The sequence below is a fragment of the Drosophila willistoni genome, chromosome 3R (assembly GCF_018902025.1).
Source record: "Drosophila willistoni isolate 14030-0811.24 chromosome 3R, UCI_dwil_1.1, whole genome shotgun sequence".
In the NCBI taxonomy this organism is placed as follows: Eukaryota; Metazoa; Arthropoda; class Insecta; order Diptera; family Drosophilidae; genus Drosophila; species Drosophila willistoni.
In genome coordinates, this window is record NC_061086.1 from 8,295,274 (window position 1) to 8,320,037 (window position 24,764).

General features: G+C 36.0%; 6 protein-coding genes across 7 annotated transcripts; 5 read left to right on the plus strand and 1 right to left on the minus strand.

The window, feature by feature from the left end:
* Positions 1 to 767: 767 nt before the first annotated feature.
* LOC6651707 (sodium-coupled monocarboxylate transporter 2) lies at positions 768 to 3,153 on the plus strand. The gene is made up of 6 exons (XM_002073233.3): positions 768 to 1,150; positions 1,470 to 1,587; positions 1,654 to 1,721; positions 1,784 to 1,935; positions 2,007 to 2,631; positions 2,698 to 3,153. Exons 1-6 carry the CDS (start codon positions 782 to 784, stop codon positions 3,118 to 3,120), a joined length of 1,755 nt encoding a protein of 584 aa, XP_002073269.1. The 5' UTR covers positions 768 to 781; the 3' UTR covers positions 3,121 to 3,153.
* Positions 3,154 to 4,644: 1,491 nt separating this feature from the next.
* LOC6651708 (sodium-coupled monocarboxylate transporter 2) lies at positions 4,645 to 7,508 on the plus strand. Its single transcript, XM_002073234.4, has 8 exons — positions 4,645 to 4,961; positions 5,437 to 5,596; positions 5,672 to 5,789; positions 5,867 to 6,086; positions 6,137 to 6,277; positions 6,343 to 6,451; positions 6,510 to 7,042; positions 7,107 to 7,508. Exons 1-8 carry the CDS (start codon positions 4,723 to 4,725, stop codon positions 7,450 to 7,452), a joined length of 1,866 nt encoding a protein of 621 aa, XP_002073270.2. The 5' UTR covers positions 4,645 to 4,722; the 3' UTR covers positions 7,453 to 7,508.
* A 1,585-nt stretch (positions 7,509 to 9,093) lies between these two features.
* On the plus strand, positions 9,094 to 11,734 carry LOC6651709 (sodium-coupled monocarboxylate transporter 1). Of its 2 annotated transcripts, none has more exons than XM_023180346.2 (8): positions 9,094 to 9,402; positions 9,680 to 9,839; positions 9,904 to 10,021; positions 10,086 to 10,305; positions 10,372 to 10,512; positions 10,570 to 10,678; positions 10,739 to 11,271; positions 11,335 to 11,734. In XM_023180346.2, exons 1-8 carry the CDS (start codon positions 9,173 to 9,175, stop codon positions 11,669 to 11,671), a joined length of 1,848 nt encoding a protein of 615 aa, XP_023036114.1. In that variant the 5' UTR covers positions 9,094 to 9,172; the 3' UTR covers positions 11,672 to 11,734. The 2 variants fall into 2 exon arrangements, with proteins under 2 accessions (XP_023036114.1, XP_002073271.1); XM_002073235.3 differs by having other exon boundaries at positions 9,095 to 9,402; positions 11,332 to 11,734.
* Positions 11,735 to 13,342: 1,608 nt separating this feature from the next.
* Positions 13,343 to 16,177, plus strand: LOC6651710 (sodium-coupled monocarboxylate transporter 2). Its single transcript, XM_002073236.3, has 8 exons — positions 13,343 to 13,665; positions 13,992 to 14,151; positions 14,218 to 14,335; positions 14,397 to 14,616; positions 14,697 to 14,837; positions 14,896 to 15,004; positions 15,065 to 15,597; positions 15,760 to 16,177. Exons 1-8 carry the CDS (start codon positions 13,442 to 13,444, stop codon positions 16,091 to 16,093), a joined length of 1,839 nt encoding a protein of 612 aa, XP_002073272.1. The 5' UTR covers positions 13,343 to 13,441; the 3' UTR covers positions 16,094 to 16,177.
* A 712-nt stretch (positions 16,178 to 16,889) lies between these two features.
* Positions 16,890 to 20,257, minus strand: LOC6651711 (FK506-binding protein 5). Its single transcript, XM_002073237.3, has 4 exons — positions 19,838 to 20,257; positions 18,570 to 18,935; positions 17,402 to 18,503; positions 16,890 to 17,328 (listed from the first exon to the last, which is right to left on the minus strand). Exons 1-4 carry the CDS (start codon positions 19,907 to 19,909, stop codon positions 17,273 to 17,275), a joined length of 1,596 nt encoding a protein of 531 aa, XP_002073273.1. The 5' UTR covers positions 19,910 to 20,257; the 3' UTR covers positions 16,890 to 17,272.
* Positions 20,258 to 21,096: 839 nt separating this feature from the next.
* Positions 21,097 to 22,221, plus strand: LOC6651712 (deoxyhypusine hydroxylase). Its single transcript, XM_002073238.4, has one exon. The coding sequence runs from the start codon at positions 21,179 to 21,181 to the stop codon at positions 22,091 to 22,093; it is 915 nt and encodes a 304-aa protein (XP_002073274.1). The 5' UTR covers positions 21,097 to 21,178; the 3' UTR covers positions 22,094 to 22,221.
* Positions 22,222 to 24,764: the final 2,543 nt, after the last annotated feature.

The window sequence follows — 24,764 nt, forward strand, 5'->3', positions numbered from 1 at the left end:
ACCACAAAAAGGCAGACTAAAAACATATATATCTATATTATGGAAACTGAAACGCTACTTTCTGCATCTTGCATACATTTTGGCGACTTTCATATACCTTACTTTAGGTGGAATTTTGCAACAAATTGTGAAATATTTTACTCTTAATATTTTATCACAATAAATTATTACCCTAATTACATATATGTATATATAATGACATTAAACTATTAGCCTAATTACAGAAATAGATAACGACTATTCTAGTAACCGAGCAACGTTTTTAAAATACCCTATAAAATTTTTCGATAATAAAAACTCTAAAGTATTTTAGATATTTAGTTGTATGAAAATTAAAACTTTTCACAATAAATTATAAAATCGAGTTATTAAGATTTAATTGAGTCAATGAATCAATTTGGCAGCCTCCTACAACCTGTGAGACATCAGTGGAATATAGAATATATATTTGTTAAACTGTCTACTAGGTGTACCCTACTTTTATCTGAGTATATTCAAGGATCAAAAGATTTGACAATGACAATGATAATCTCACAATGAGACTGGCCATTTGACAATTCGAAATGAAAAAGTTTTATGTTCAAAAGATAAGAGCCACTTATCTTAGCCGGCGCTAAAGTTTAAGAGAACCGTCGAACCTGGATAGCGCAACTTAAATGCCTTGTTAAATCTCTTCGTTACATCAGACGGCAATCTATATAAAAGTCTGTGCCGGAGTAATGAACATTCTTATTCGTAATTTGTACGGCTTTGAGACATATACACACGGCTAGACGAGAGAATGTCGGTTCTTGCTAACACTACGGCCGTAGTGGCTGAGATTAGATTTAATTCAACGGACTATACCGTATTCGCCTTGGTACTTAGCATATCGGCTGCCATTGGTGTATATTTTGGATTTTTCAACAAGGGCGAGGACACTACGGATGAGTATCTGATGGGTGGCAAACGGATGAAAACCATACCGATTGCCATTTCCTTAGTGGCCAGCCAGCTTTCGGCTATATCTATTATGACCATACCTGCGGAAATGTATAGCTATGGCATCCATTGGTTTTTCAATGTGATATTTATGATTGTGATTATACCTATACTCAACTATATGGTCATTCCGGTTTTCTATAACAATAACTTGACCAGCTGTTATGAAGTAAGTACCCCTTTTCGATCAGTTTCTTTAGTTTCAAAAGTGCTTTAAACAATTTCAAGAATTATAGAACTGTAAAGACGCCTTTTACTGGCAACGTGATGTACATCGCAGATATGTAGTAGATCACGTGTATAGAATATTGATTAAATATTTCAAATCGAGGAAAAACAAAGATTATTTTTTTAAAATATATTTTCTTAGATTTTACCGATTTTGAAATATTTTTCACATCTTTGCAATTAATCTTAGTTTAGTTATAACTTTAACCATAAATATGTAAATACTAAAAGTTTCTGTTATTATTTTATATTTATTTTAGTATCTGGAAATACGTTTCAATAAACCTGTCCGTCAACTGCAAACTCTTATTTTTACCATGACAATATTCTTCATGCTGCCGATTTTCATATTTTTGCCTTCATTGGCTTTCGCTCAAGGTAAAGTTAAAAAAAAAAAACCTCAGACTATAATAAAATGACTACATTTTCAAAATCTACTTTCAGTGACTGGTTATAATGTACATTTAATCAATACAATTATCTGTGGCATTTGCGTATTTTACACCATGTTTGTAAGTAGCCTTCAAATAAGTTTAGAATAATGGTTAATACTTTCTATTTCTCCTTCTGTTAGGGTGGAATTAAAGCCGTTGTGTGGACCGATGTAATACAAGCTGCTATAATGCTGATTTCTGTGATCCTTGTGGGTGTCATGGGAGTTTATCGTGTTGGCGGATGGACTGACGTATTTCGAATTGCCAAAGAGGGTGGACGATTCGATGTCAAGTAATTATTTTAAAGGGGATTTTTGTAAAAGATTTTATTGTCCAACAAAACAATCTCTTGGCATTCTGCAGTTTCTCGCTGGATATGACAACACGCTCAACATTTTGGAATTTCTCTACATCGGCAATTCTAATTTGGACTAGCTACGTCGGTCTCAATCAAAGCTGTGTGCAACGTATTGTTGCACTTCCATCCCTGGCACATGCCCGTAGAGCTTTGATTCTCTTCGGTTTGGGTTTTATGTTGATCATGTTCTTTAATTGTTTTACGGGCATTGTGATGTATGCACGTTATCATGACTGCGATCCATTGGCACTGGGAATAGTTCCTAAACTCGATAGAATGGTTCCCTATTTTGTGCAGGATATAGTTGGACACTTACGTGGAATGCCAGGCGTGTTCATTTCCTGTGTCTTTAGTGCCGCCTTGAGTACTCTTTCGGCTAGCATTAACTCTCTTGGCGGAGTGGTTTACTTCGATTACATCAAACCCCATATTCATCATACGGAGCACAAGGCAAATGTGATAATGAAAATTTTCGTATTCTGTTGCGGCGTCTATTGCATCTTTGGTGGCATGGTTGTGGAAAATTTCAGATCTTTACTTACAGTGATCTTTTCAATTGGCGGCGTAGCCTACGGCACAACATGTGGCACCTTTCTTCTGGGCATGTTGGTACCACGAGCTCATGGACGGGTTAGTACATTCATTATTCAAATAACTTAATTACAAATATTCAAAAAGTTATCATTTCTCTTTAAGGCTGCCTTTATTGCTGTGGCGTTTAGTATTCTTGCCATGTGTACTCTAGTGACGAAAAGCTGGGGACGTAATCATTATGCTCCTATGCCAACATCCACAGACAATTGTCCTGACTTGAATATCACATTTACAACAACGACAACAACAACTACACAATTGCCAATTAGTGACCCAATACGAGCAGCTGAAACTAATTCCGAATTTAATATTCTGGATCTTTCATTTAATTGGTATCCCTTGACTGGTTTTCTTTTAACTTTTCTAGTGGGCGTGCCACTCAGTTACATTATGAAACCAGCACAAGATGCCAACTTTGATCCCAAATTGTTATCACCAATTGTGAAACCATTTATCAAGTACGAACTCACGCAGGTCGATGAGCTGTACGAGCTTAAGAGCGAAAAAGATACTATTAAGACATAAAAGCCTAAATAAATAAATATACAAATTTTTACAAACCCAAAATTATGATCACGTACAATTATTTGTATGATTTTACTTTGGAGATAAGAGTTTTAATTATTATGTGGCGTTAGGACATGTTTCTTGGATCCACATAGAGTCTATGAAATCTTCTGACTATGTTTCTTTCACTAAACTTATTAAGAAATGACTTATATAGATGTGGGATAACCTTTTTTAAAGCAAATTTAAAAAACAATGAATTATTCTCGAAATATTAATCTTAAATTAATACAAACCACACAAGTCTGCTCTAGAAAGTTTAATAATAATAATTATTAAGTGACACCAAATTGGAGAAGTAATATTGAATTGGTTATAGGAAATTTCAATTACAATAATTGATTTAAAATAGGATACGGATTTTAAAAAATTAGTCTAGTTTAAAGTTTAAATTGGCTAAATCCAGAATACTGTAAGTTATTAATAAATATTAAACACACAAAATTCTCTGAAAAAATTTCCAATAATTTTCATTAATTTTTAATCTTGTCAGAAAACAATCAAACAACCTTCTTTTTCCTTTAGTTATTTTAATCTCAAGTTCTTGTCGTGCATTTGTTTCTACTGGCCTTGTTGCTTTATATAGACTTTACCAACACCTAGTTCGCACATTTGTCTTCTAAAAATATCTTATATTTATCTTGTTGCCCATGAATAAGATTTGTTATCGAAACAGAGGGGAAGTCTCCTGAGATATGAACCAAGACGTCTAACGGGCGACAAGATAACCAAAGATATTTACAATGTTAATACGAAAAGATTTTCAGGTCTTATGTCAGTAAACTTGATCTTTAAATTGACCTTTTTGTGGTTTGTATTCAAGTCATAAATAGTTGCAAGTCCTTTTGTTTAACTCTGCCCGAATAGAATGTATAACGAAGCGTGACCAAAACTTACCAAAATGTCTAAAGAAAATAAATAAAGCTTATCATTTAGGGGTAAATATTTTAAATCTAAATAGTAGAGAGTGTTAAGCTCTTTTCACGTTCCCAGAATGGGGTCATAAAACTCACTGACATCAACAATAATATAATATACTATACAATTTGCATGTTCTGCTTCCGTCGAAAGGAAAACAAACATATAATGGAAAGTTTTTAGAAAACATAATCTTGTTTCTCACACATTTATCCAGTTTCATATCAAACAAAACGATCTGTAGTACTATAAGATCCTCCAAAATCCATAAAATCCATTAATTTTCGACTATTGAATATTACAAACTAAAATATATTGAAATTCGATTCGTTTGGATCATCTAGGATGATGGTTTTGTGGGAAATGTAGTCGGTCTAATAACATAAACAAACCATAAGCAAAAAGTCAACGTATATAATTCACATTCTAAGCTTCGTATAATTTATGATCTTACCTCAAGTTCATACTAGAGAATGAGAGATAAGATAATTTAGAGATCATTATTTAAATAAGAAGCAGGCCAGAAAGTTGATAAGTTGGCCAACAGACACCAAACCATAACGTATCACAGCCAGAAAGCCAGAAATGTGTATCTCAATTTAGAATCATAAAAAGGACTATTAAATAAGAGTAACTAACAGGATGTCAAGTACAATAGGAACAACAATGGCTAGCACCATGACCTCTGCATCTGGAATGGAAACGCAAGCTCTCAAATTTGGATTAGCGGACTACTTGGTATTCGTCATCATGTTGTGTGCCTCGGCGGGTATCGGTGTCTATTTTGGTTTCTTCTCAAAGGCCAAAAATACCACCGAGGAATATTTGCGCGGTGGCAAAAAGATGCAGACCTTGCCCATAGCCATATCATTGGTGGCAAGGTGCGTAACTCGGTGATAATCGGAATAAGCCGGATTTATCTAAAAAGCGTGCGCGAAAATTTTGTGAGAAAGAACTTTGTGTACTAGATGCTATCCTATCTTTATGATCGGCAGAAGCCTTCATAAAAGTAGCTTACGTCAATTGTGTTTGTCCGTGACAATGCTGACAATGCTCGAGAATTGTGTAAGACGAGTGAAAGATAAAATTTTCAAAAAATCAAAAGAGTAAAGCAATTTAAAATAGAGAAACCAAATTTATTTTTACTTAATCATGCTTATTTGTGTAAGAATTAAGAAAAGTGACCGATAAATTTGGATAAATAATGTAGTCTTTATCATAAATTTAATTTTCAAAGAAAAACATTTTAAGAATTAATTGAGATATATAAAAAGGCTTTAAAAAATGAGTAATTAAAATTTAAAAGTCAATAGTTTTTACTTGATTTAATCTGATATTTTTCTTCATAAATTTTAGTCAATTATCTGGCATAGCTATTATGTCCATTCCGGCCGAGAGTTATACATATGGATTTAACTACATTTTCGTAGTACTCGCCATGTTTGCGGTTGTCCCGATTCTTATCTATATAATAGTACCCGTCTTCTACGATAATAATGTCTCAAATTGCTATGAGGTAAGTCGTAAGGGAATATATGTATGTATGTACTTTATGAACTCACTGTACAGTGGAGTCTTCTCTGTTTTTCAGTATTTAGAAATGCGTTTCAATAAACGTACAAGACAATTGGTTACCCTGACATTTGTATTGAACTCCTTCCTTTTGCTGCCCGTCTATATGTTCATTCCATCATTGGCATTTTCTCAAGGTGAAATGAAAATAAATTTTAATTCGGATAGAAAGCTAATCTAATTGTATTGCATTAAAATTCGTTTTCATTTGCAGTATCTGGTCTAAATATTCACTTGATCAATTTAATGGTATCATCCATTTGTATATTTTACACAATGCTGGGTGGGATCAAGGCTGTGGTCTGGACAGATGTGGTACAGGGTAGCATAATGCTCCTGTCTGTGGTGATGGTCGGAGTCCTTGGCACATTACGCACCGGGGGCATCAGCGCTGTCCTGGAATATGCCTCAGAGGGTGGTAGATTGAATTTGGAGTAAGTATATCCCATTTGATAATTCATATAGCAACTAATTTTGTTTACAGCTTTAGGCTAGATCCACGCATTCGTATGTCCTTCTGGAGTGCCATGACTGGAGGAATTTTCATGTGGACTGGTCATATCGGTCTCAATCAGAGCTGTGTGCAACGCATTGTCTCTCTACCATCTTATTTCAATGCTAAGAAGTAAGTTCATTGAGGATAAAACCACTAAAGGATCACTTTTTAAGCCAAGTTCATTTTCCCCACAGAGCTTTGATTCTTGCCGGAATTGGTTTTGTTGCCATTAGTTTTTTTAATACCATTTCTGGCACTATTATGTTTGCGCGCTACTTTGGATGTGATCCCATGTTGGCTGGTGTAAGTAAATCAAATTCAGGACCTTTTTTACTCTGCTAATCCCTGATTTTATCTTTAGCTCGTAAGTAAACCAGACAAAATGATGCCGTTCTTTGTTCAGGATATTATGGGCCATTTATCTGGCATGCCCGGCGTATTCATATCCTGTGTATTCAGTGCTGCTCTCAGCTCACTTTCTGCCACCCTCAATTCACTTGCCGGTGTGGTCTATTTCGATTATATCAAGCCACATATTCGTCATACAGAGGCACGAGCTAATTTAACCATGAAACTGGTTATCATTGTCATGGGTGGCTATTGCATTTTGGGCGGCTTTATTGTGGAGAACTTTGCATCCATTTTGCAGACCACGGTCACAATTACGGGCATTAATACCGGAGCTGTGGTTGGCGTTTTTCTTCTGGGCATGTTTATGCCTCGTTGCAACAGCAAAGTGGCTTTCTCTGGCATGCTCTTCAGTATAATTGGCATGTTTTGGATCATTTATCAGGCCCAGATGAACTTTAAAGAAGGACTGATTAAATATCAAGTCATGCCCAATACGGTGGATCAGTGCGAAGCTCGTGGTCTACATATGATTGCCAATGCCTTGTAAGCTCTAAATTCTCCTAAATTTTATATTTCACTTTATTACAATTGCAATATTTTTGATTAGAAATCACACTGCACTGGCCACAACACCAGCAACACCAATCATCAGCCATCCAACTAAGTTTACTGGCGCCTTTGAAAGTAATCGTGACTTTTCCATCTATGATGTCTCATTCTATTGGTACAAAGTGATCGGCGCAGCTTTGGTCTTTCTCTGGGCAGTGCCCATGAGTTATGTCTGGAAGTTGGATAAAGATGAGAAACAAAATCCCAAATTATACTCACCAATTGTACGCAAATTTCTGAATACTTCAGAACCAGCTAAAGAAATGGAGGATATGCCACTTAAGATATCAAAGGAGCATTTTGATCATACGATAAATATTACTGAGAAAGAAAATGGTCATTAATTCGTTTTAAGAATTTTCTTTAGGTAAATGCTAACACATTATAAAATAAATACTACAAAAATATTTAAAAACTTGGTAAATTTTTATTCCTTTTCATTGGATTGTTTCCTAGTCAAAACAGTTTAACTAAATGGCCATTACATAAGAAACAGATTTTATATATTTCTACTCTTTCAACACTTAAAATATATTATATTTTTTTAAAGAACTTTGCAAACGTCTAAATTTAAAGTTAATCTAGGTCAGCTAGATCTATCATAATCAAAAAATGTGCCAATAATCTTGTTAGTTATATAACTATATTATCATATATGTATGTGTATATCCCCAATAGAGATGTTTTTTGCCTATTTTTAGTTCTATTAATAGCAAAACTGCATCATCAAGAACATTTAACTCTTTTCATAATTTAAAATGTAACGGATTTTTGAAAATTATATCACTAAACGAAAACTCCTAGAAGTAGACAATTGCTTAAATCGCTTAGTCATTGTTTAGGGGGCAGTTAAAGGTCTCTCTTCAAGTTTCTCTGATTTGCGCACATTATTTTTTCCAGGTTAATTCCAAGGAAAAACAATAATAAAGATATACAAAGATTTGCCTTTTCAATGTAAATAAAAATAACTAAAAGTAATAGTCAATTGAAATTAATAAACAAATTGTGAAAAATGTTAGTAAATTATGTTAGAAATAATGATGAAATTGTTAAAGTTGTTTAAGTATTTTGCCCTCGGAACAAAAGTCAAATAAACTTAAACGATTAAGTCGTGTGAAATTTCATGCGCCTAATTTATGGCCAGAAGCTTCTTAGGCTGCGTTCTTCTTTCGTTTACCTACGACAAAAACGTTTATTATTCAGTTATCACAGACATGATGATAAGGCAATGGAAAATCCCCTCAGAGGAGGGGACAAGAGATGCTGTATTGGCAGCAATGGCTACTATTTATTTATTGCACAACGAGATAATTAATTAAACCCTTTAAAAGAGTTTCGAGCTTTCCAGATAGATTTCTCAGTGCGACATTTCGATTAAAACTGCTTATCTGCCTACGTACTAGAAGACTTTACGTACGAGATTTAGTATCTTTAAGTAGTATATAATCTCACAGATCTTGTTATAAAAACAGACTGACAGCAGACACACCCATTTGTTTATAGACCTCCTCTATCGAATGGGATCCTAAATAATAAATGGAAACTCTTTTCCATTTGAACGAACATTTAATACTCTATTACAAAGATTTGTAAGTGTTTGCTAAGTATTTCTTAGGGACAAAAAGAATTTTATTTAAACATATAAAAACGAATTTAATAAAATATCAAAAGAATTATCTTGTATTAACAATAAGTCACCTCAGAGCTATAATGGAATAATATTAGCCAAATAGTTAAGCTTTTAACCATTTTTGTATGTACAAATTTTCAACATTTTGGCACATTTAACGAAATGTAACTAGGAAACACTCCATGTGGCTTCTAATTAAAGACTAGATTAAGTGCGCCATAGATTTACAATCAGCCATATTTAGACCTACGTACGTATGAACTTTAAGATAAGAAACCTGAAATATTTCTACTTAAACCGAAAGAGGCAACTAGATATCATGAGTTAGCTGGCAGCATCCAGATATAACAGTTCCGGATACTCTGTGATTTTTTCTGACAACTGTGCCAAAAAGATTTAACAAGTTGGGATCTTTGCCTCACGAAAGTTTAAGGATGTCTGGCACCACAGCAACTACCTTACTCTCTGAGCCTGTGACTAAGAGCGAAGATGTATTAACATTCGGCCTAATTGACTATGTTGTCTTTACGTTAATGCTTAGTTCCTCGGCGGGAATTGGTGTGTATTTTGGATTCTTTTCCAAGGCCAAAAATACAACCGAAGAGTATTTACGTGGCGGGAAGAAAATGAAACCCATTCCAATTGCCATATCCTTGGTATCCAGGTGAGTCATAATTTGCTTTCCTACTGATTATATTCGGCTGTAACCAGTTTCATTGCTTAAACCATGAGGGCATAACGAGACGTTAAGGTAACTCTCAATTGAACTTATCTAATCACCTCTAGTTTGAATTCATAAAAACTAATCTAAATCTAGATGAATGTGCAACTTTTCTATTGGTTGTATAACTATTTAATTAGGCGCAAGCCCCTTTTTTTCTGATATCATAAAAGGAAATGAAAAAAGGTCTTTAATGTATTTGTTCTTTTTACCATTTCAGTCAACTGTCTGGCGTGGCCATTATGTCGATTCCTGCAGAGAATTATACATATGGCTTTAACTTTATATTTATTGTGCTCTCAATGGTTGCAGTTTTGCCAATACTAATTTTCGTAATTGTTCCTGTTTTCTATGATAACAATGTGACGAATTGCTATGAGGTGAGCAATGTTAATATTGATCATTTCAGTCCTCATTTATTGATGGTTTAATTCTTTTTACTAGTATTTGGAGATGCGTTTCAATAAGAGAACACGGCAGTTGATTACGGGAACCTTCGTTATGAATCAGTTTCTAATGTTACCTGTTTTTATGTTTGTTCCCTCGCTGGCTTTTTCTCAAGGTAAAATATTAATAGATAACACTAGCCCTCCTTTGGGGACACTAATTTGTATATATATTCACAGTGACTGGCTTAAATATCCATCTAATCAACACGGTGGTTTCTTCCATTTGCGTCTTTTATACCATGTTGGGTGGCATTAAGGCTGTTGTCTGGACAGATGTGGTCCAGGCCGGTGTAATGCTCTTCTCTGTGGTTCTTGTGGGCATTCTGGGCACACAACGAGCCGGCGGTTTGGGAACTGTTCTGGATTATGCATCCGAAGGAGGACGCTTCAATTTCGAGTATGTATAAGAAATTAGAGAAAAAAGAAAAATGTATGCCAATTATAAGTGGATCTCAATGAATAGTTTTCGGATGGATCCACGAATTCGTTTATCATTTTGGAGTGGTATCAGTAGCGGCCTACTTATGTGGACAGGAAAAATTGGATTGGATCAATGTTGTGTTCAGCGCATTGTCTCCTTACCCTCATATCCTCAGGCTAAGAAGTAAGTGACTGATTGACTAAGTTTTTTTTAAATACTTAACTAACATTACCCTCCCAGATGCTTAACCGTATCGACCATTGGCTTTATCATCATTATGTTCTTTAACTGTTTTGCGGGAATTATTATGTTTGCCCGATACTTTGGCTGCGATCCCATGAAAGCCGGTGTAAGTAATTACAAGAATTGCTCATAAGAAGATCTTTTTTAACAGTTTATTATCTTCTAGTTGGTCAGCAAACCAGACAAAATGATGCCCTTCTTCATTCAGGACATCATGGGCAATTTGATGGGCATGCCTGGAGTGTTTATCTCTTGTGTGTTTAGTGCTTCGCTTAGCTCTTTATCAGCCAATTTGAATTCCCTTGCCGGTGTGGCCTATTTCGATTACATAAAGCCCTACATTCGGCACACGGAGGCTCGAGCAAATGCCTCAATGAAATTGGTAGTCGCTGCTATGGGAGCCTATTGCATTGTGGGCGGATTTATTGTTGAGAACTTTAGCTCCATCCTGCAGACAATGTGGACCGTAACCGGTATAAATTATGGCGCCGTGGTGGGCATCTTCCTGCTGGGCATGTTTGTTCCGCGGTGCAACAGCAAGGGAGCAGTCTCAGGCATTATCTTTAGTGTGTTAGTCATGCTTTGGATCATAATCAATGGACAGATGAATTTCAAATCTGGCTTAGTTAAATACGAAATTCTCCCTAATGGCCTGGATCAATGTGAGGCGAGGGATCTGCATTGGAATTTGGATGGCATGTGAGTATCATTAATTACACTTTTAATGAAATCCATATAAAATGTTGTTCGTTTTTACAGCAGCACCACAAACTCAACGATTAGCGCTGATCCCACCGCAATTCCTGTAGAGCGCACAACTGCCTTTGGCAGCAATCGTGACTTTTCTATCTACGATATCTCATTCTATTGGTATAAAGTACTTGGAGCCATTTTGGTGTTCCTTTGGGCCATTCCAATGAGTTATATATGTCCATCTGATGAGGCTGACAAAAAAGATCCGAAACTCTTTTCGCCATTTGTACGTAAATTCCTGAAAATGATCCCAACTGAATTGGAATTTGACGAATTGCCACAAAAAGATCCGGATCATAAATTAGAAATAATTGAAAAAGTAAATGGAGCTAACCATGACTATTAGTAAACCACTAAGAAATGTATTATTATCTGTATAAAACAAATTAAAAATAAATCTAAAAATCAATGTCTTTATCTCTTGTTATTGGGTTGGTCTGTCATTTCTTTTAAGACGAGTTCTATTATTAGTTCGCGTAAGGGAATTGAAATTGGTCTTTATCTAATAGTAGAAAACTTATTTTGTTATTTCATCTAGATAAATTAACTAGCTGTAGGGCTAAAGCTTAGAAAGCAATTGGGAGCTGGGCAATCTTTGAACTGGAAAATTGGTCAGATGTTTGTAACGCACAGAAGGAGACGTTTCCAACCCCTTTATATTATGCCTTTGGAAAATTCACCCCACCTCCCCCTTTTCACGGATCGCAGAAAAAATTTTATACATAGAATAAAGTTTTTCCAACAACTGTGGAAAATTTCATTCCTTGATCTATTATACTTTTCTCAAAAAAAAATTCTTACTTAAAAGCGCCTTTTTGGCCCAACAAGGTAGAAACCCCCCTTAATATATAAAACAAAATAGAAATTTCATATGGTAAGATCAAAGTGTAAAATTAGTGCAAAGGCCCCAAAGTTTCGTTATTTTAGGTTGTATTAAGCTATGTTTAAACTATATTAAATTAATGTTTTTACTAAAAAAAATGTTGAAAGTAAAGTGGGTTAGGTGAAGAGATAATTTCAGACAGTTGAGGGGTTAGATCATGAAACCAGGATGTTTAAAAACTATTCTAATTTAATAAAGACGAGTACTTAAAAATGCGTTTTTTTTTGTCAACCTATCAAATGTTTAATACAAAATATAGGTATATCAACCAAAATATAGGTATATCAATCGGATAATTGATCTCTTAGTGAAAATAAATATAAATTTGACAAAAATTAGAAAGATTCTGTTAGGCCAGTTAGCTTATGTAGAAAATTTTAAATATATAAATAATATCGAAGAAGATAAACGATATATGTACATACATAAATGCCCACTTAGTTAGCGTCAATAAATTAAATAATGTAATAAGAAGGGGCAATGGGGCAAAGAGTCTGTAAAAGTGAGCATGGGTCTGTAATTTTGTCAGCAAAAATTGTCACGAGAGAAAAAGAGCGGGCAAATTTAAGTCCCTTGGTTTATGGGCGGCTCCCTATATACAATCAATATCAATCAATTTAATAATGGCCAAATATATATTGTTGATCGAAGAGGTATCTACAACTTATTGTCTGCCTAAAAAAATTCAAAATAAAATTGAATTTTATAATTGCACAAACTAAGTTGATAAATTTATGTAGGCAATCCAAGTCATTAATGTTAAAACCGACTATTTGATGCGATTAAAAATTTGCATGTTTTCATTTTTAATAATTCATCTATCTATCAGACACGTACTAAACTCTTAATTACAAAGGATTTCGGGATTAAAATTATCATGTAATTGCCGAAAAAAAAAACAAAATAAAACCAAAAAAATATGAATCATCGTTGCGTTGTATACAAATTCAAAATGTTATAGAAACGACACGTTCATATAGGTTATACCCACTACGAAGCAGTCGGCAGATAAAAAATACGCCACTGATTTACTATTATACTACAATAAGTAGCTTCTATTATGTTTATTGCCTCGTCAGACAAAGATATCACTCTAGATAAGAACGATCTGAAATGTCTATTTAAGATGAGAGCAGGTGCTACATATCATGAGTGTGCTGGCGGCGTCCAGGCGAAATAGACAGTTCCGGTTCAGTTATAGTTAAGTGTTACGAATTAAAAGGACTTCTCAGGATGTCGGGCATCAGCAGCAGCACGGCAGCCACTCTGGCCGAGACGGCAAAGGATCTCAGATTCAGCCTCACGGATTATATTGTTTTTATCTTAATGCTTAGCACTTCGGCCGGTATTGGAGCTTATTTTGGTTTCTTTGCCAAAAGTAAGAATACAACAGATGAATATCTGCGAGGTGGCAAAAAAATGAAACCCTGGCCTATTGCCATATCCTTGGTATCCAGGTTTGTATATATGCATTTCTGACTTATCAGAACTCTATCTAACTATATAGTAGCTTCAGTTCCATTTTATCTTATCTTGAAGTCTATTATAAAACGGATTTAAGAATTAGATGAGTTGCTTTTTATACACTGTGAGAGCTTGTGAAATTAATATTAATTAAGCTTGATTGCTTACCCTAATTGACCGAATTATCATGGTGGCTTTGCTCACGCTTCTTAAATATTGAGAAAGGTTATGGGCAATACATTTCTATGAACACACTTCAATAATGGGTATATCACTTTGTTAGGCATTTTCGATAGAGATAAATTTTAAATGATTTCAGTCAACTATCTGGCGTTGCCATAATGTCTATCCCAGCCGAGACTTACACATTTGGCTTTAACATAATCTTCATGGTATTAGCAATGGTTCCAGTCCTTCCAATTTTGATCTATATAATTGTTCCTGTATTTTATGAGAATAATGTTACGAATTGCTATGAGGTAAGAGTTTTATTATCACAACTTTAATTTCACCACTAAACAGATAGTAACACACACTAATTACAGTACCTGGAGAGGAGATTTAATAAGAGGACCAGGCAACTGGTTACCGGCACTTTCATTATGAATCAGTTTCTGATGTTACCCGTCTATATGTTTGTGCCATCGTTGGCTTTTTCTCAAGGTAAAGTACTAATAGATAAGATTAAAGCACTTTTAAGGACGCAATTTGTATACCTATGCAGTGACTGGCTTTAATATCCATCTTATCAACACGGTGGTTTCTTCCGTTTGTGTCTTTTATACCATGTTGGGTGGCATTAAGGCTGTTGTCTGGACAGATGTGGTCCAGGCCGGTGTAATGCTCTTTTCTGTGGTTCTTGTGGGCATTCTGGGCACACAACATGCCGGCGGTTTGGGAACTGTTCTGGATTATGCCTCTGAAGGGGGACGCTTCAATTTCGAGTATGTATTTATACGTTTCTCACAACGTTTTGGGGGAAATGCAGAATCCAGGAATACATATTAAAGCATCCCATAAATAGTTTCAGACTTGATCCACGTATACGGCAAGCATTTTGGACAGCCTTCAGTACGGGCATCTTGTTGTGGACAGGGAAAATTGGTCTCGATCAGAGTTGTGTACAACGCATTGTCTCCTTGCCATCCTATACCGAGGCCAAGAATTAAGTCGGATATATTGATTAACTTAATTGTTTATTCATTTTTATGAAATACTTGCAGATCTTTAACCATTGCGGCTATAGGCTTCATTATCATTATGTTCTTTAACTGTTTTGCGGGAATTATTATGTTTGCCCGATACTTTGGCTGTGATCCCATGAAAGCCGGTGTAAGTAATTACAAGAATTGCCCATAAGAAGATCCTCTTTAACAGTTTATTATATTTTAGTTGGTCAGCAAACCAGACAAAATGATGCCCTTCTTTATACAGGACATCATGGGCAATTTGATGGGCATGCCTGGAGTGTTTATCTCTTGTGTGTTTAGTGCTTCACTTAGCTCTTTGTCGGCCAATTTGAATTCCCTTGCCGGTGTGGTCTACTTTGATTACATAAAGCCCTACATTCGGCACACGGAGGCTCGAGCAAATGCCTCAATGAAATTGGTAGTCGTTGCTATGGGAGCCTATTGCATTTTGGGAGGCTTCTTTGTGGTAAACTTTACCTCGATTTTGCAAACTGTAATGACCATCACGGGGATCAATACTGGAGCCGTAGTCGGAGTGTTTCTTTTGGCCATGTTTGTGCCGCGTTGCAATGGGAAAGTCGCCATGACAGGATTCCTTTTCAGTGTGGTAACCATGCTCTGGTTGATTATCAACGCCCAAATGAACTTTAAGGCGGGATTAATCAAGTATGATGTATTGCCAAATGGCTTAGATCAATGTGAAGCCAGGGGCATGGATGTCATACTGAATGCCATGTAAGTTTCTATTACAAATATTTAAAATCTTAGGAGTTCCTATAAGACAAATTTAATACTCTTAACAATTGTAATTCAGAATATGTTTATCTGGTTTTTAAGAGATGATTTACCATATCGTTTAGTTGCTTAAATTAATTAAGTTTTACATTCTTCTTACAGTAATCAAACAAGCCTTAATACGACACCAGCTCCAACTACTCCAAACAAACAGGTGACAAATGCCTTTGATAGCAATCGGGATTTCTCCGTTTATGACATTTCATTCTATTGGTATAAAATGATTGGTGCTCTATTAGTCTTCGTTTGGGCTATTCCCATGAGTTATGTATGGAAAACGGATGAGAATGAAAAACAGAATCCCACATTGTTTTCACCGTTTGTGCGAAAATTCTTGCAAACTCCTGGCAATAGTAAAAATAATCCAGTCCTAGAGCCAGAAGAATTACCCCTTAAGGACACAAAAGAGCCGAACAGCTCTGTCAATGAGGCTTAAAAACAAATCTCAATTCTTATTCTATTGTTATATTTCTTAGTTGAGTTGTTGTTTTATAGTTATATGCATATGTGTGTTTTTTTCACATATATATTTTTTTGTTTAAAGATTTTATTTACAAAAGAATATATAAATTGAAGAAAATATATATCTTATACAAAGTAAGAGAGAGAGAGAGAGTACACGGAAAATAAAAAAAGTTGTAACAATTATTGAACTGATCAATGTTGTTTGCAATTAAAACTGGTTCCAAAGTAATTTATTTTCTTATTTCGTCTTGCAAAGGAAAATCAGTTTATAAACATTTTCTTTTTGTCTACAGTTTTTGTTGTTGTTTTTGTTGTTGTTTTTGTTTTTTTTTTCTTATTTTTGTTTCTGCGCATTTGAATTTTAGGATTGTTGTTGTTGCAGTTTTTGTTGTTTTGTTTTTATGAGCACACACACCCCAATTAAGTTGGAATTTGAAATGCCATTGCCAGTTTTAGCAACAATTCGCGGTAAATGAACACTATTAACTAGGTAAATGTAATCAAAATTTTGAGAAAAAATAATTAAAAGTCATAAGTATATAAAATAAAGAATCTTCCTGTATGAGTGTGTGTGCACACAAGTCTATATCTGATAAATCTTTCTTTTACATTTCATTTCAATTACTAAAATCTTCATCATAATTTTTTTTTTTAATTTTTAGTGTTTTTTCTTTCTTAACGCTTTTTGATTGGTTTTTTTGTCGAAATGAATTTTAGTTTTTAAAATTAAGTGGTTTTTGTTTTATCTTATAATTTAAAAACATCTATTTTACATACATCATTTTTATTATGTATTTGATTCCGATTGAATTAAATGTACACAAACAATATTATAATTATATATAGGTATATGTTTATATATATGTAAGTGGAGGCGGGAAGGATTTGATTAGATTTCTTGGATTAAATTACGTGTTGCGCCATCTTGAGGAGGAAAACAAATTATAAATTTGTCATTTTTGTGTAGAATATTATTGCAAATTGTTGGGAACTCTTAAATTTCGTTTGCTTTGTTTTTTTATTTCATAATCATCTGTTTTGGCAGCATCCTGGCTAAAAAAAGAGATGCACTCAAAAAATTTGTACACATCCGGCACGCACTAAAGGTATTGGTTTCACACATTGTCAATCATATCCCATATCCATGTTCTTAATTACAAGCCTGCGGCGTTGCATGATTCTCGCCGTCGTCGATTTTGGGCTCGCCTGGAAATGGATTGAAAAAATTTTGGTTAGGTTTAACAAATCATTGTTAAAGGTTTTACTACAAGCTTTTTACCATTATCCTTGTGCTCAGTTTTGTTACTTTCGGTGGTCACCACTGTGGGCACTGTCTCCTTGACTGGGGATTCCGGCACAACTGAAGGAGGAGCCACCTGCTTGCTGATATCATTGGTGGCAGAATCTGTGGCTGGTGGCGCAACTGGTACGGACGCTTCCGCATCTGTATTTGGCGCTGGTGTCGCCGGTACAGAATTGTTCTCCACTGGCTTTGGATCCTCTTTCACTTCCGTGGCCACCTCATCAACGACATCTGATTTATTGCTTGCTTCTGTTGATTCTACCGCTGGTACAGAGGTTTCTACTGCTTTTACTTCTTCTGAAGAAGTTTCCGCCGCCGACGCTTCGACGACTGGAGCTGATGACGTCTGCTCGGACTGTTCCTTTTCCTTCTCCTCCGGTTGTTCGGCTGGTTTGTCGTCATTTATGGCTGGGCTAGGTTCAGTGGTATTGCTGCTCTTTGAACTGCTATCTACTTCCATGGGCTCTGGTGTGGGCTCTTTTGCCACAACTGGCTCGGATTCAGTTTTCGGCGTTTCCTCCAATGATGATGACGATGATGACACAGCGGCCACTGTGTCTTTAACTTTAATATCCGGTGTCTTATCCTCGACTGGTGCATCAGTCGACACTTCTTCATCTACTTCCATTGGATCAGCATCGGTGGGAGCATCGGATTTAACAGGAATAGATTCAGATTCTGCTACTACGGCGGGAGTACTTGTGGGCTCCTCTTTTTCGGAAGTTTTTGGCGGTACCTCCTCTACTGCTTTTGTTTCCTCTGCTTTGGCTTCTTTTACTACTTTTTCTTCTTCTTTCGGTGTCTCCTCCTCTGGTTTGTCTTGTTCATTTACATGATTCTGTTTCTCTTCTGGCACTGATGCCAAAACTCCACCATCTGTCTGATCTTTTGATTCGCTTTCCTTGATTTCTGTTTCCTGTGTTGACGATTTCTCTTCTTCTTTCTCCTTGACTTCCTTTTTCTCCTCCTCCTTCTCCTCTATCACCTCCTTGTCATCACTCTCCTCTTTCTTCTGTTTGGCAGGCTCTTTCACCACTTTTGGGGGTTTCTCTTCCTTCTTCTCCTTCTTGGCAGCAGGCTGAAATCATGAAAACCATGAATATTAATATTTAGAATATAAACTTATTAATATTACTTTTAATACCTTGCCCTTTACAGGTTCACTGACTTTCTCCTTTTCGTTTTTGGCTTCCGCTTCATTCTGGTCCTTTTTCTTTGCTGCTGTTTTTGATTTTTCTACTGGCGGCTCTTCGCTACTTATATCCAATTTGCGCGCCCCCCGTCCTTTCCCACCACCGCCACTACTCTTGGTGGCTGTTGGCGGCGTTACACGTGCCTTTTTAGATGGTGGCGGTGTAATTGTTTCAGCGGATCGGGTCGGTGTTCCTCGGGTACTGGAACGTGTGCGTCGTCCGCCCTCCAATTCTAGATTACCGCCCATGGTCCGTACAAGTTCTTCACTTTCAGCCTGGGCACGTTCTATAAACGAGCGCCGTTTGGGTGTCCGTTTCTGTAGGAAGGAATAGGATACATTTTTTAATGATTTCTCGATTTATTAGCCTGAAAGGAGGTCACTATCTAAAGGTGTTTCCACATTATTCAGCCTTTTTAATTAACTTGCTTTTGTTGCTGTATTCCCCTCAAATTAGTTTGTAATTGTTTTTAGTGTAGTAAACTTTTGGCGCCAAGTTTTCAAGAACTAACAGCTAACGTGGCGGGTATACAATGTGGGACCTATATACAAATGTATTTTCCCATTCCTTCTAAACAAAACAATAAATAAAAACAAAGAAAAAGAAATTCATTGACTGCCCTGCATCCCTTGAAATGAGACCGCAGCGGCATGTGCTGCTAATACCAATGCTGAGTTTTCTTCTTTTTTTTTTGTATACAGTGCGGACTAACGAAAGTACAGCACAACACAACACAAATAAAAAAAAAAAACGAGCGAGACGCGGCAGCGGCAAAACGTGATAGCAACGAGTAGACCCGCTGCACATATACATACACACACACACGCAACGAAGCGAACAGCAAGAAAAGCGCGCGCACACGAGGTGAAGTAAAGCCAACATAAACATAAATAGAAAATGGAAAAGTTACAAAAAAAAAAGAAATCAAAATGCACAATACACGCACACACACATATATAGATGCAGATGTGCATACAGCTATACATACATATGTGTGGGTGCCTGTGTGTGTGTGTGCGTTTCTTTATTTTGGAAAATTACTGGGGCCCCCCTCACTCACTCAATACACACGAATGCAAGCCCCAGATAATTTAGTTAGGCGCTCTTATCGCACAATCCCTGCATGTTTTCGGTGCTTGTTAATTGTTGCTAAATAGAGTACTATACATACATACATACATATATGTATGCATGTGTATTGCATTTTTCGAGTACTTACTGGTGTTTTCTTTTCATCGTCCGGCTTGTTATCCAGCAGCGTTTCTGGCTGTATGATAGTTTCATCTGACATTTTGCACAATTTCACAATAAAATTGTTTAAATATGACAAATTTACAGATAATTATTTGTCGTCGGCGAGTTATTTTTTTGTATTGCCTTCTTCACTCACACTCACTCACTCACTCTACACACGCTACCCGTCTCGTTCAGCAGGTAAATGTAGAAAAGCACATACACGCAGAAGCCACGCTGAGTGTTCGGGCAAATTTCCTTTAAATGCAATTTATTTACACTTCTCACTCAATCAAATATTGCAACTTATAACCGTTAGTTGTAATATGTATTTGCATAAATGTTTTATATATTTTTAGCAAATTAAATTGTATTTTCAGCACTTTTTGGAACGTTTTTCGTGTGTGTGTGTTTAGCGCTTGCAGCAGGCTAGAGCTGGGAAATCCATCGATGGCCCCATCGATAGTATCGTTGGAATTTATGAAGTGCGATAGTTCGATGTAAATTTTTCGACGGCGATATATCGAACATGATCAATCCTTTAAGTTAATTAGTTACCTATAGCAACTATCAAAAATTCGGAAGAAAACGAAGCTTTGTTTATTTAAACTATGTTGCCTCAAAAGAAAAATGACTTTACTTGAATATCTCGAAGCAACCCAAAAATTTGTAATTTTTAGAAATACCTTAAATTACTTTCGAAGTCATTATCTTAATCTTGCAACAATATAGCTGTTCAACAGTTTTTGGTATTAGTTTGATTTGCCTTGAAATACCTAAATAAAATTATTGAAGAATTTGTTTTATAGCACAATAAGTGTATCTGATAGCTGTAAAAGATTTCTATACCTTTAAGGTATATCACCAGAATGAAATATCTAAATAAAGTTTTTTTTTGTTTTATAGCACAATAAGTGTATCATGATGAAGTTTTTGTTTAATGTTATTTTGTTTAAAAAGTTAATTAAATGGATTTAAAAACATAATGAACCATTTTGTATTTTATTTAACAGTTTTTGCACCTAATAACCCTTTTAAATTTCCGTTGGAACCATCGATAATATCGACTTTTTTCTTATCGCTGCAAAAATCCATCGAGGGGGGAGACTATCGATGGATTGCCAGCTCTACAGCAGGCAACGATAATACGAGTCGAACCAAAACGATAACATCGACTAGTAGCGATAACAATACTCGATTCTCGATAGTATCGATTTCGAGTACATAGTGCCGTTGCTCAACACTAATTACTTGCACGCGGCGCCTGCTTTATTTACAATTTTCAGATTCTTTATTTATTACCACACGCGGCGGTTGCAAGTGCATCATGGCCTCAATTTCGCAGGATCAAATCAAGGCTATTGGCGGAGTGCTAAACAATAAGGATAGGCCATTGAAGGAACGCTTTCGTGCTCTTTTTACGTTGAAGAATATTGGCGGCAGCACAGCTATAGCGGCTATTAGCCAGGCTTTCGATGACGACTCCGCGCTACTTAAGCATGAATTGGCCTATTGTCTAGGCCAGATGCAGGATATCGCAGCCTTGGACATACTTACCAAAGTCCTAGAGGATATCACACAGGAGCCAATGGTTAGACACGAGGCCGCCGAGGCCATGGGGGCCATTGGCCATCCGGATGTTCTGCCGCTATTGGAAAAATATAAAAAGGATCCCGTTATTGAAGTTGCCGAAACGTGTGCCATTGCCCTGGATCGTGTACGCTGGGTGCAAAGTGGCCAGCAGGTTAACGACACTAATCCCTATGCATCAGTTGACCCTTCACCACCGGTGGCAGAGACCAAGAGTGTGGAAGAACTACGCGCCATCTATTTAGATGGAAAACAAAGTTTGTTCGACCGATATCGCGCCATGTTCAGTCTACGCAATTTACGCACAGAGTCCAGTGTCCTGGCCATTGCTGAAGGACTTAAGGATTCATCGGCTCTGTTTCGCCATGAGGTAGCGTTTGTTCTTGGCCAATTACAGGAACCGTGCAGTATTCCATTTTTGCAAGCGAATCTAGAGGACAATCTGGAAAACGAAATGGTCCGACATGAATGTGCCGAAGCTCTGGGCGCCATTGCCAACGAGGATTGCATACAGATACTCAACCGCTATGCGGACGATGATAAGCGTGTAGTCAAGGAGAGCTGCGTCATTGCCTTGGACATGTGCGAGTATGAAAATAGTCCGGAATTTCAATACGCCGATGGTCTAACAAAGCTGGACGGATCAAAATGACGATAATGATTACTCCTCCTGACCAAATCTGTATATATTGATTATTCTGTATAAATTTTTGCGTATTATATTATCAAAGAATTTAATTGTTAGATAAACGCAAACGTGACTTGTTGCAAGAATCTAAATAGCGATATGTTATCATTGTTGGTTTTTTTAAACAAGGTGTGGATGAGTCGAAGCGGATGATGCCATGTAAGCTGATTCATCTTATATAGCACCGAGGTTTCTGTGAAGGGTGATATTCTAATGAAATAAGACGCAATTACAAACGGCTTAAATGTATATAAAAAAGACATGTGTCTTTGTGTGGGTGCACTTACACACATTTGAGTTTGCTTAGTTTTTTCTCTCTTTATTATGTTTTAATTGTAGAATAATTTTCTTTTTTTCTTTTCAAGACTTTAAATCTTCCACTTATTCCTGTTGTTTTTCGATACAATGCGCATCATAGATGATTTTTGAATGTCAAAGATGTCTGCACAAAAGAGTCGATTTGAATTTTTCGCGCCTAGCTCGGAGTAGGAGAACATCGATAGCGATTACATTACTCCAAAAACGCCGATAGCGATAACTTTGCTTTTGCGACGACAAGTTGGCTCCGATAACGTCGATAACTTTGTGCCGATAATAACGATAACATTGCTCCAATAATGTCGATAACGATCACTTTGCTCCGATAATGTCGAAGACGATAACTTTGATCCGTTCCGTTATCGACGTTCCGATATTGTTCCGTTTGAACAATAAACAATAATAATAATAAGGTGTGTTGTGTGTTCTTTCATATAAATTTAACGATTCCCATGTACAAACGTTTGTGCAAACACACCTGTTTATGCGGTTAAGTTTTGTAAATGAATTTACTTACCATCGGCGTTCTTTTGGCTGGCGGTGCCGCAAAAAACGAAAAAGGAGACAAAGAAAGTGCATATCTAGCAATATTTTGCTTAAGTTATAGTATATAAACAAATTACATGTGCTACTGTGTGTGTGTGTGTGTGTGCAGGCCGCGTGCTTATGTCAAAAAAAAGCCGCAAAGTAAAAAAATTGATAAAAAAAAACCGCAAACAAAAACAAACACTAAAGTGTATGTGTGTGTGAGAGAGCGTGATGGTGTGCGTGTGTGTGTTTGTCTGGCGTCTAATCAAATTCGAAATGCTTCTATTATTACTTAGAGTTATAAACAAAAATGCAAAATAGCCAATAATATATTTTTTTTATAAATAATTTATAAAAGAACAAACTAAATAGAAAAAGCAGAAGCGCCAAGGAACTGCATCGACATATTGATACCCTTGCAAAAACACAACAACAAATTGATATATAAACAGATTACTTTGCATAATTTACGCGACTGAAAAGGTTTTAAATATTTCGTTGATTTCAAGTTTTGAGTCTCCCCCATCTGCTTAGATTTATATTTTAGATTTGTCTGGATATATGCCTTTCATATACCCTTTTTTTTGTGGAGAGGGTAACCAAAATGCCTAATATTTATTTTTATAAATTAATTCTCTTTCTCTCTGAGTGTGAGTGTCTTCTCTCTCGGTCTCTCTCTCTCTCATTCTCTTGGGCATGCTCTGTTTTGTCTAGCACCATTTACCAACACTAGAGATGAGAGCGGTTTTTGGTTTTTTTGCTACTGCTGTTGTTGTATTTGCATTTTGCTTTTATTATCGTTCTCGCGACGACGACGGAAGAATTCTTTAACTGCAATTCTTCTTCATCCTGTGTAAATAATTGTAATTAAAACAATAAAAATTAACAAAAAAATATAAATCAAATGAAAATTCAAGAATTTCCATTGAGATATTAAGTGCATGTGTAAGTGTTCTTTTTCTCTCTGTGTTTGTGTGAAAAATTTTATTTCATCTTCCATTATTCCTGTGACGGCGGCTGCAAAAAAAAACGACACAAACACATATGTAGCCACTTGTATAAGTGTATGTGAGCTCGCGTATATGTACATATATATATCCAGACCTAGCGGCTGTTTTTTTTTTTTTTTGTATATATGTACACAGTTTGCGCAAAAAGGAAATGAAAATGAGAATTTTTTTTTTGGTCAAAAATCAATAGAATGTTATATAGTTCTATTAAATTATAAGTGAAAATGTTTAAACAGTTCACATTTTTTGGTGCTGGTTTTGCTTTGCATGTGTTGTATCAATTATTCTATTTAAATTTGTTGTTTTTTTTTTGTGTTGTATTTATTTTTTGCCTTGTTTCATCATTTTTCTTCCTTGTCAAGCGGCGGTGGCGACGACGGCGGCGGCGGCCATTTGGTCTCTCTTTCTCACTCTCTCTCTATGTGTGTCTCTATCGTTGCGTGTGTTTGTGAGCCCTCTGTTTCTCTCTCACATTTCTCCCTCTCTTGCTCTTTCTTTTGTGTTCTCGGCCTGTTCCTGACTTGCAGCAAGCACATTTGTATATAAGAATTCATCCAATAAGATTATTGTACAATTTTAGCTTAATTATAGTGTTTGAATTGGAAAAGCATTTTCCAGAATTTCTATTTTATTATTAGTATGCGCCACGCCTCCTAAATTCACCCCCCGCCACCATCGTTGGTCGCGTTGACTTTGCGCAATTCGAAACTCCTTTTTTTTTTTTTTTTTTTTAATTTCGCTTTTGTTTTCCTTTTCTTTCCTGTTCATATGTCTCTTTT